The sequence below is a fragment of the Pelobates fuscus genome, chromosome 6 (assembly GCF_036172605.1).
Source record: "Pelobates fuscus isolate aPelFus1 chromosome 6, aPelFus1.pri, whole genome shotgun sequence".
Lineage (NCBI taxonomy): Eukaryota > Metazoa > Chordata > Amphibia > Anura > Pelobatidae > Pelobates > Pelobates fuscus.
This window is the reverse complement of record NC_086322.1, coordinates 20,316,632-20,328,872: the sequence shown is the minus strand read 5'-3', so window position 1 is coordinate 20,328,872 and position 12,241 is coordinate 20,316,632. Positions and strand designations below refer to the sequence as shown.

The following is a 12,241-nucleotide window of genomic DNA, read 5'->3' as shown; positions in this document are numbered from 1 at the left end:
TACGGCTGTATAAATCTAAATGAGGAACAAACAATATATAGTGTAATACAGTTATTATAAACAAATATGCGCTTAATTGAATACACGCACAAGATGAAGGCGTTTCCTGTGCTCAAAGGTGCCTCCTCCGATGTTATTGGGGGTCTATTGATCCCTTTTGTTGGTCCAATAGGGTAGATATGAGACAGGACTCCAGTAGGTAAAGGTATGAAAAATAAGCAGCTTTATTGTAAAAAGGTGAACAATCACCCACAAATGGTAAAATAAATCGGGGAGGCACCCGTAAGCGCAGTAAACGCCTTCATCTTGTGAGTAGATTTATACAGCCGTATCCCAAACGTTTTTCGTGTTCCATTTGGAGGGAGACATGCCTGATTTTTGCCAACCTCTAATACATATTTCCATAGTGTACTCCACGAGTTATATACAGGTTGTACTGCTTTATTATTCACCTCTGATGAGCTATACACATTTTTTTCCTTTTGGTTTTCCAAAAAGCAGATTGCGGTGGAGTGGCCCAAGAAACACTTTTACCAAAGGACTTCTTCGTGTCCTTCAGAGCAAATAGTGATCAGTGTCTTTTCTTTGTATATATTATTTATTAACTAACTAACTATTTATTTTGGTCAGTCACCGCGATAAGAATTCTAGTATCCTGATTGGCTAAAAAAGACGCAATCAGCGTACAGCAATATATTTATACAATATTTATTTTACATTCCCTTCTAACTAATTTGATAGACTTTCTCTTAACACACATTTACATAGTATTTCCATATAGGTTTAAAAAGAACTTTTAGCATGTTCTATTCGAGATATTTCCATTACAGCATTTATATCTCTATTGGAAGCAGACAATCAATGTAAATGTTGTGTTTAAGGTAATTCTAAAAACAAACCTTTCTAAAGATCTGTGCCTTCAAGCGATAGGTCTCATATTCCGACTGCCTCTTCTCATCCTCCTTTTTCTTCCTGACTTCTGGAAGCTGCTCATATATCCTAAGAACGAGGGTTAGTAAACATTTATTTAACATTTATTCCAATTAAGGTCTCTGATTTGAGGGGCTCAGTGCACGTCTGCACACTCAGAGTCCGCAAGGTTAGGAGAAAGAGGAGGCGGTAAGGCGGAGTGGGAAAATAAATATAGCAGAGGGAATAGAAGGCTGGGAGGGGTACGATCAGTGTGGGAGGACAGAATTGATATTAGGCAACCCAGAACATTATTTTGGGCTGCCTATGCCACATATGCTGGGGGTGCAGCTAGACCCCAGCACACAATTACCAATATATGCTGAAACTCTGCACTTCCAGACTTCCACCTCCATGACCACTTCAAAAAGCCCCATATCTGCTAGCATTGCATACACAGGTGCCAAAACATTTTCATTGAATTTAAATATCAAGGAGACTTTGTCTGTAACTTACCCTCAGAAATATGTTTGTTTGTTTTTTTTAAACTAAATGCATCTTTAGTAAATAAGATTTACTAAATCAAAACAATGAAAATACAAAATTCAGAAAAGAAAAAGGAGAAAATTCTCCAGTGTTCATATTGAATAGTTTAAAATGAACATTATGTTTTCACTTTAGCTTCAGAAACCATAAAAATACAGGGATCTATACCTATGTTTTGTAAATTTAGAACTATAAAATGTATTGTTTATACTTTGTACCATTTTATAATTTGTGCAGAAAATGCATAGGAAAACAATTGACCATAACAATATTACACATACTTTAAACTACATCAAATTCAGATTTCACAGTTGGTGACATGACTCATCATACTTACTCCTGTTGGCATAGTAAATAATGGGAATAGATAATAACTATGCACATGGCATTACGTGCTCGTATGGCCTATGTTACCCATTATATGAAAGAGGTGTCTGAGTACCCTAAAAGTCAGCTAGAGAAGTGGGCTCGACACTAGCCACTGACGAGTGAAAATGTTGCCCTTTTCTCTTTTTTGCCTAACTATCCATTTAAACCTCCCCCAGGAAGAAGCATTAAAGGGTTTAGCTAGCAGCATGAAAGCCCTTTCTCATGCCATTGGCTGCTTAGGCCTGTCCGAGGTCTGCATCATATCAGCTAATGAGATGAACTCACCGTTTGGACCGCTGCACCATCTCTTTCTTCAGAATGGCTCTGTCTCTCTGGGTTATTTGTGAACCTGTAGAAATAGTAACATACTGGTGGGTTAGTGATAACATGGAAAAACATATTAATTTACAAACCTCTCCTCAAACACCAGAGATTCAAAGTGTAAGAGAGCTATTGTCTTGCAATTAGGTAAGCAGAGTAAATTTCTAATGGTACAGCCACCTTTACGGAACGAACAGAATGTTTTCTCGTGCTGTTCTCCAAGACATAGATCAGGATTCACATGTAAAACCATTAGTCTTAATATTTTTGTATGATGGATTATGTTAATTATTTTCAGTCATGTAACCTGTGATGTCACAGAACCAGTATTTTTAACTCCCCTCCTCCCCCCCTCCATTTAAGCAGCTTAGGTTTCCCCATGTCTGTAAAACACTTTTAAGGAAAGCCTCTTGCCAGGTGAAATGCGTTAAGTGTATTTATTATTATCTACCTCACTTTGAGTGTATTTTTTCTTGTTTTATATTTTTATATTAATTACCTTTAAATAAAAGTACTTTTTTATTGGACCAACCTTTGCTGCTATTCTGCTTGAACTACTGTATCCGTGGTGGGGATTGTACCACCCAAGCCCGAGGGTTAGAGCAGTCCACATCTGCTCCATCAAATGTGAGTAAATATCTTACCATTTTAATTGTATTCTGTGCCTTACGGTACACACTATTTTGTTTTTTCTTTTTCTCCTACATTTCTGGCAGGAAAAGACCACCATCTATACTTACAAGTGGGCACTACACTATAAAATCCTATGCCCATATCCGCAGAGCTGCTTATATGTTTCCACTATTTGAGTGACCGCAACCACCAAGAACCGCACTATATCCATAGGCGGGATTTGTTCCACCCAGGCATTCAAGTTGAAGCTACAATTTTAGCTCCATGAAATTGTGAGTGTGTTTCTCTTGTTTTATTCTATTTATTTGGACAGTGATATACTACACTATATATTTCCTATTGTTCTCTCTCTGCTTTTATATATATATATTTTTTAAGGTCACTTTAGGCGCTGCACCACTCCTTGTACGTAAAAAAAAAACACACTGGAATGTAAGCCTTATATTTGACTCTCTAACTTTCCAAAACACCATAAACCTGTACATGGGGGATACTGTTATACGCAGAGACTTCACTGTACACAAATATTAGTGTTTCAAAACAGTAAGACGCATTACAACAATATCGCCAGTAAAAGTGCAGTTTGTGTGTGAAAAATGCAAAACAAAAAAAAAAAATCACTTTTCACTGACAATATTATAGTTGTAATACAATTTACTGTTTTAAAACACTAATATTTGTGTTTAGGGAAGTCTCCTGAGTAAAACATTACCCACCATTTACAGGTTTTATGGTGTTTTGAAAAGTTACAGGGTTAAATATAGGGCTTATGAACTAAATTCCCTGGCCTTTCTGCCTGGGTTGTCAGGCACGTCCCTCAAATTTTAATTAATAAAATAACATAATTATGTTAAAAGATTACATAAATATACATGTAGAATTTTTATACATATATGTATTTAAATATTCTGTGTAAACATATGTAATCATATATATATTTGCAATTATTTGTATTTATTTATAAATAGATATATATAGAATGTCATTCTAAGTGTATTTTGTTATATATATATATATATACACACACACACAAATATCTGCATGTAGTTATATTTGTTTGTGTAATAATATATATATTTTTTTTACTTTTCCCATCAGCATGGGGAATGCCTGACAGCCCAGGCAGTCCCTCTGCAGGCAGCCATGTCTGCCATGTGATCGCCCTGTGAGAACTATAAACTATCACATGGCCCCCAGGGACGTGAATTGCCGTGGGAGGGCTACCAGGCAGTTCTCCCAAAGCGGATCGCGGTGGAGGCAAGTACCGCAGACTTCCAGGGGCGGAAAGTCGTTACAGCGTTCTATGCCGCCGCAATGGTTTTAAAGCCCAATTAATGCGGGACGGCATTGAACGCCGTAAAGACGTTAAACTCTTCCCTTTGCAACTATTTATATATTTTCTTCCTTGTGCTGGGTCTCAATTTCTGGGTGATTTGTTCTCCTATGCGCATTACTCATTTTACAAATGGACTCTGGGTAAACTCTGGCAACTGAAACAGAGCCTTGCTTTAAGATCCACCCATTGTCAGTTGTTGTCAAAATGAAGAAAACCCCAAAGAGATCCAGACACAGTGAACTATATAGTAGCAGATTAGAGAATGTTGATTAGTGGTGGCAGAGCCACTGTAACAGAAACGGGCCCCATTATGAAAGCCATTAAGTCAGAGAACAGGTGCCGAGTTTGCTATGTTGCTCCTATTACCATTATAAGATTTAGTGTAATTTTTGCCCCCTCTGTTCTCTGCCAAGTTGAATAGTTTGTCTCGTTCCTCCTGAAACTCGGCCTGGAGTCTGCGTTCTCTGGCCAGCAGCTGCAAGCGTTTTACCCTCTCCCCAGAGCGGAAGATGAAATCTGGTCTCCGGGTCTGCAAGGATTCCTAAAATAAAAGATCCATTAAATACCAGACTATGGGCTGCTTAATGTAAACCAAACCGAGCGCAGAGCTGAGAAATGGCAAGCCTCCTGCTGATGCGATGTCACATGTTCTCATTTCTGGTTATTGTATTAGGAAACCTAAATCTTCTATTACAGCACTGTGTGTACACAGAAACATACCAAAGAGATGTATCTATTAATCTAGAAACATTTATCTCTAAGAAAGAAGCTCCATAGAAGCACTCTCATAAATTGTGCCCTTGCTAAATTTTATTTTGCTGGTTAGCAACAATGCGTGGGCACACTGTGGCATTCGAATAATGCCCTGTTGTTTTTTGGAGCCTTTTGTTTGCCAATTACAGCTAAACTTCATGTGATGTCTGCATGTTGTATATCTACTACATGATTCACTGTTTACCTATTTGCATTAACGAGCTGACGTACCGAATACGGGTCCACTGAGTGTCTATTTATCTATAAACAATTTTAAAGCATTAAAGGATAATAAAGATGTACACTGGGATAATACAATTTTCATCTGAGCCATTAAAATTATTTCCTTATGAGGCCTAAAGAAAAGTAAGTGGTGCTTGGACTACATTAGTTAAAACTGGGATTGGGTCTCTCCAACATTAGAAAAGTCATATGCAGCTCCCATGAGATTGTTAATCTATCCAATTAATCCAGTGAGATTCTTAATCTATCCAATTAATCCAGTGAGATTGTTAATCTATCCAATTAATCCAGTGAGATTGTTAATCTATCCAATTAATCCAGTGAGATTGTTAATCTATCCAGTGAAATTGTTAAGCCTACATTTGAACCATGTTAGATATTTTTCTGCAGCACACAGCATCATCTCACCTGCAGGGTGACTTTAATAAACAGACTTGGTGACTTGTCCCCTGTGTCTGTGACATTGTGAGACCTATTCAGCAGACTGCCAGATCTTCTCACGGGCTGTTCTTGCAGATGTTTCTCTCTCAGTGGCTCTCTCCAAGGCCTGGCATTTGTCATGGGTTCATACCAATTTACAGATGGTCCTCTATGCGAGCAGCTCTCATTCTCCTTCCTGGAGTCAGATTTTAGATCCTCTGCAGGAACAAACCAGCTCAGGCCTGCAGAAAGTAAAGGCAGACTCTGGAGATAGGACTCACAGAATGCACTATTTTTGATCACACCAGATTGTCTGCATCTATTAGATGGTAATGCTTTACCCTGCAGGGATAAAACTGAAGGATCGCTTCACACAGATCCGGGTGCCATTAGTGGTCCTTTAATGCCCCAAATGTGATCAGATGCCAACAGATTGCATTAGCTCTCCATATTTCTGAAACAGTACACTCTGTTGTCATATGTAATATCTTTCTATACATCCCTCAATAAAATTCACATCACAGTGTAATGGTGATTATGATTATACAAATTTTACCCGCTTTTAAATAAAAGTTACCTGTCATCAAAGGATAATCTTACCATATGACAGCTCCTATAGCACCATTGACAATTCTAATAGACTATGCATTCAAATAATTTTGGAATTTGCTGAGAGAATATCTGTGATGGAAAGCAGGACAGGCTGTTGGAGGGACCTCCTGCTCTCCCGTCACTCAATCCTGGCTTAAAACTCTAGGTCGATGATGAATGGACAAGACATTTTCAACTATTTGTTTCTGGTTTTGATATTTTGTATATTTATCCCATTAAAAGCACAGAGTATCTGAAAATGATTTCACCCAGTGTATTCCTAACATATCTGATATATGTCCTCATATCACATACCTTTAGAGACATACGCCTTGCTCTTCCTTTCCCTAGGACGCAGGACTCCATTGATCCAGGAGGGCTCTTTCTTTGTTTGGATCCTCTGCTGCTCCCCACCAGGTGAGGGGAAAGTGGTGCCAACATCCCTGGTGTTTCTCCTTGTAGCACTGGTCACAATTTCCAGGTCTCCTACAAGAATCACAGGACAAATTATAGTTTCCATGCCAGCTGGTGTATTCAGATGAAAGGGACATGGGGAATTCAGGAGACACACAGGGCTACTCACGATAGTGAGAATTCAAAGTGAATTATAAATCTATGGGAAAAATAGCCAAACTAGAACATTTTTCTAAATTACCTATGCTTTAAGGTCATCTATTTTGGCTGAAATTTGAAATTCAGTTTGTATTCACTGGGAATTCTCACTTTAGTAAATACCCCTGACAGACTGCTTTCCAACACTGGTTAAACAGACATTATAATGTTAGGAATACAAGCCTGATTACCTTAGATTTACTTACACTGTTTGTCCAGGACCCCTCCCACTCAGACCATTTCATTGGGTGCCATTATTAGTCCTTTAAATTTACTGTAGTCAGTAACTAGAGGCCTTTAAATAACTCCGTGTACACCATGGTTGCCCAATAGGTAGATCCACAGATGTTGTAGAACTACTCTCACTCGGTATACGGTAAGTTACCTGTCCAATATCACTCACACTATATCTCACTCAGTATATGGTAAGTTACCTGTCCAATATCACTCACACTATATCTCACTCAGTATATGGTAAGTTACCTGTCCAATATCACTCACACTATATCTGGCTCTGTATATGGTAAGTCACCTGGCCAATATCACTCACACTATACCTGGCTCAGTGTATGGTAAGTTACCTGGCCAATATCACTCACACTATACCTGGCTCAGTGTATGGTAAGTTACCTGGCCAATATCACTCACACTATATCTGGCTCTGTGTATGGTAAGTTACCTGTCCAATATCACTCACACTATATCTGGCTCAGAGTATGGTAAGTTACCTGTCCAATATCACTCACACTATACCTGGCTCAGTGTATGGTAAGTTACCTGGCCAATATCACTCACACTATACCTGGCTCAGTGTATGGTAAGTTACCTGGCCAATATCACTCACACTATATCTGGCTCTGTGTATGGTAAGTTACCTGTCCAATATCACTCACACTATATCTGGCTCAGTGTATGGTAATTTACCTGGCCAATATCACTCACACTATATCTGGCTCAGAGTATGGTAAGTTACCTGTCCAATATCACTCACACTATATCTGGCTCTGATATTGGCCAGGTAACTTACCGTACACAGAGCCAGATATAGTGTGAGTGATATTGGACAGGTAACTTACCATACTCTGAGCCAGATATAGTGTGAGTGATATTGGCCAGGTAACTTACCGTACACACTCACACTATATCTGGCTCAGTGTATGGTAATTTACCTGGCCAATATCACTCACACTATATCTGGCTCTGTGTACGGTAAGTTACCTGGCCAATATCACTCACACTATATCTGACTCAGTGTATGGTAAGTTACCTGGCCAATATCACTCACACTATATCTGGCTCAGTGTATGGTAAGTTACCTGGCCAATATCACTCACACTATATCGGACTCAGTGTATGGTAAGTTACCTGGCCAATATCACTCACACTATATCTGGCTCAGTGTATGGTAAGTTACCTGGCCAATATCACTCACACTATATCTGGCTCAGTGTATGGTAATTTACCTGGCCAATATCACTCACACTATATCTGGCTCTGTGTACGGTAAGTTACCTGGCCAATATCACTCACACTATATCTGGCTCTGTGTACGGTAAGTTACCTGTCCAATATCACTCACACTATATCTGGCTCTGTGTACGGTAAGTTACCTGTCCAATATCACTCACACTATATCTGGCTCTGTGTACGGTAAGTTACCTGGCCAATATCACTCACACTATATCTGGCTCAGTGTATGGTAAGTTACCTGTCCAATATCACTCACACTATATCTGGCTCTGTGTATGGTAAGTTACCTGGCCAATATCACTCACACTATATCTGGCTCAGTGTATGGTAAGTTACCTGTCCAATATCACTCACACTATATCTGGCTCAGTGTATGGTAAGTTACCTGGCCAATATCACTCACACTATATCTGGTTCAGTGTATGGTAATTTACCTGGCCAATATCACTCACACTATATCTGGCTCTGTGTATGGTAAGTTACCTGGCCAATATCACTCACACTATATCTGGCTCAGTGTATGGTAAGTTACCTGTCCAATATCACTCACACTATATCTGGCTCAGTGTATGGTAAGTTACCTGGCCAATATCACTCACACTATATCTGGCTCTGTGTATGGTAAGTTACCTGGCCAATATCACTCACACTATATCTGGCTCTGTGTATGGTAAGTTACCTGGCCAATATCACTCACACTATATCTGGCTCTGTGTATGGTAAGTTACCTGGCCAATATCACTCACACTATATCTGGCTCTGTGTATGGTAAGTTACCTGGCCAATATCACTCACACTATATCTGGCTCAGTGTATAGTAAGTTACCTAGCCAATATCACTCACACTATATCTGGTTCAGTGTATGGTAATTTACCTGGCCAATATCACTCACACTATATCTGGCTCAGTGTATGGTAAGTTACCTGGCCAATATCACTCACACTATATCTGGCTCTGTGTATGGTAAGTTACCTGGCCAATATCACTCACACTATATCTGGCTCTGTGTATGGTAAGTTACCTGGCCAATATCACTCACACTATATCTGGCTCAGTGTATGGTAAGTTACCTGTCCAATATCACTCACACTATATCTGGCTCTGTGTATGGTAAGTTACCTGTCCAATATCACTCACACTATATCTGGTTCAGTGTATGGTAAGTTACCTGTCCAATATCACTCACACTATATCTGGCTCAGTATATGGTAAGTTACCTGTCCAATATCACTCACATTATACCTGGCTCAGTGTAGGGTAAATTACTTGTCCAATATCACTCACACTATATCTGGCTCAGTGTATGGTAATTTACCTGGCCAATATCACTCACACTATATCTGGCTCTGTGTATGGTAAGTTACCTGGCCAATATCACTCACACTATATCTGGTTCAGTGTATGGTAAGTTACCTGGCCAATATCACTCACACTATATCTGGCTCAGTGTATGGTAAGTTACCTGTCCAATATCACTCACATTATATCTGGTTCAGTGTATGGTAATTTACCTGGCCAATATCACTCACACTATATCTGGCTCAGTGTATGGTAAGTTACCTGTCCAATATCACTCACACTATATCTGGTTCAGTGTATGGTAATTTACCTGTCCAATATCACTCACACTATATCTGGCTCAGTGTATGGTAAGTTACCTGTCCAATATCACTCACACTATATCTGGCTCAGTGTATGGTAAGTTACCTGTCCAATATCACTCACACTATATCTGGCTCAGTGTATGGTAAGTTGCCTGTCCAATATCACTCACACTATATCTGGCTCAGAGTATGGTAACTTACCTGTCCAATATCACTCACACTATATCTGGCTCAGTGTATGGTAAGTTACCTGTCCAATATCACTCACACTATATCTGACTCGGTGTATGGTAATTTACCTGGCCAATATCACTCACACTATATCTGGCTCAGTGTATGGTAAGTTACCTGGCCAATATCACTCACACTATATCTGGCTCAGTGTATGGTAAGTTACCTGGCCAATATCACTCACACTATATCTGGCTCAGTGTATGGTAAGTTACCTGTCCAATATCACTCACACTATATCTGGTTCAGTGTATGGTAATTTACCTGGCCAATATCACTCACACTATATCTGGCTCAGTGTATGGTAAGTTACCTGTCCAATATCACTCACACTATATCTGGCTCAGTGTATGGTAAGTTACCTGTCCAATATCACTCACACTATATCTGACTCAGTGTATGGTAATTTACCTGGCCAATATCACTCACACTATATCTGGCTCAGTGTATGGTAAGTTACCTGGCCAATATCACTCACACTATACCTGGCTCAGTGTATGGTAAGTTACCTGTCCAATATCACTCACACTATATCTGGCTCAGTGTATGGTAAGTTACCTGGCCAATATCACTCACACTATATCTGGCTCAGTGTACAGTAAGTTACCTGGCCAATATCACTCACACTATATCTGGCTCAGTGTATGGTAAGTTACCTGTCCAATATCACTCACACTATATCTGGCTCAGTGTATGGTAAGTTACCTGTCCAATATCACTCACACTATATCTGGCTCAGTGTATGGTAAGTTACCTGTCCAATATCACTCACACTATATCTGACTCAGTGTATGGTAAGTTACACACCATTGTATTTAACTTGGGGTATAGTCATTATCTGCCCTATATCTTGCACACTATATGGTAACTGCTTTACATCTAGCTCAGGATGGAAACTGAGTTGCTCTTTCATACCTTTAACTCCCTTCTTTACCCCACTGCAGCCCCACCATTAACTTAGCTCACAGCTTGTGATATTGCATGTCATTTGTCTGACAAGACTAACCAAATTAGGCATGTAGTCTGCCCGCTTTCTTCCTACCCTCCAATACTTGGTTTCAATTCTGTACCTTCTTCCACTTTTTACCCCTTTTCATTTCTCCTTTTCTCTGAGCTATACGTTTCTAAACTTCTCCTATGACTTATTGTTCCCCTCTCCTGTAACCTTGTCCAATAGCTTTCCCCTAGTCTGGTGCCATCCCTAATGCATCATTTCACCCTCTCTTTGCCTACTAGTATTTTCCCCAACTCTCTAAAACATACAATAGTTAATCCAATCCTAAAAAAAAAAAAAATCTTGACCCTACTTCTGCTTCTAACTACTCCTCCATATCACTACTCCCCTTCACTTCTAAGCTCGAGGTTGTATTTACCCGTCTAACTCACTTTCTCAATACTATTTCTCTCCTTGACCTTCTTCAACCTGGCTTTGGCTCCCTCCATTCTACTGTAACTACCCATAGCAACTTAATAACTAATGACTTAATCACTGTTCAATCTCTCTTACTTCTTCTCAATGTCTCTGCTGCCTTTGATACGGTCAAATCAATCTCTTCTTCTTCAAACCTTCCACAACCTTGGACTCTGTACTTTCCATCTCTCTTAACGTACATTTGGTGCCTATTTCTCTGTTGCCACCTCCTCCCCAATGTCATTATTAGTTTGTGTTCCCCAAGCTCTGTTCTTGGCCCTCTTTATTCTCCATCTATACCATATTAATTCCTTTGGATTTCATAACCATCTACAGTGAGGGAAAAAATAATTTGATCCCCTGCTGATTTTGAACGTTTGCCCACTGACAAAGAAATGACCAGTCTATAATTTTAATGGTAGGTGTATTTTAACAGTGAGAGACAGAATAACAACCCCCCGCAAATGCATGTCAAAAAAGTTATAAATTGATTTGCATGTCAATAAGTGAAATAAGTATTTGACCCCTTCGACTTGGTGGCAAAACCCTTGTTGCCAATCACAGAGGCACAGAGGCCAGATGTTTCTTGTAGTTGGCCACTTTTTGTATAATTAAGGGTTAATAAGTATATAGGGGTGTATATAAAAAATACCCCTCTCTGTCTCAGAGACATAATTGCCAGAAGCTGAAGGAAGCAAGTTGAATGGTCAGAGCATTCCCTCCAATGACCATTGGCATTACTAAATGACCTCCATTTGTTTAAATATAAATAGGGATATAGGAGAGAGTGC

The 12,241-nt window shown here is 39.4% G+C and overlaps 1 protein-coding gene across 1 annotated transcript in view; it reads right to left on the bottom strand.

The window, feature by feature from the left end:
- Positions 1 to 12,241, bottom strand: part of ALMS1 (ALMS1 centrosome and basal body associated protein) — an 80,687-nt gene that overhangs the window by 5,502 nt on the left and 62,944 nt on the right. The window contains exons 14-18 of the mRNA XM_063457546.1: positions 6,437 to 6,607; positions 5,519 to 5,772; positions 4,481 to 4,655; positions 2,110 to 2,173; positions 900 to 999 (exon numbers count right to left, since the gene is read on the bottom strand). Of these exons, the coding sequence (XP_063313616.1) occupies positions 900 to 999; positions 2,110 to 2,173; positions 4,481 to 4,655; positions 5,519 to 5,772; positions 6,437 to 6,607 (764 nt within the window). The remainder of the gene's footprint in view (positions 1 to 899; positions 1,000 to 2,109; positions 2,174 to 4,480; positions 4,656 to 5,518; positions 5,773 to 6,436; positions 6,608 to 12,241) is intronic.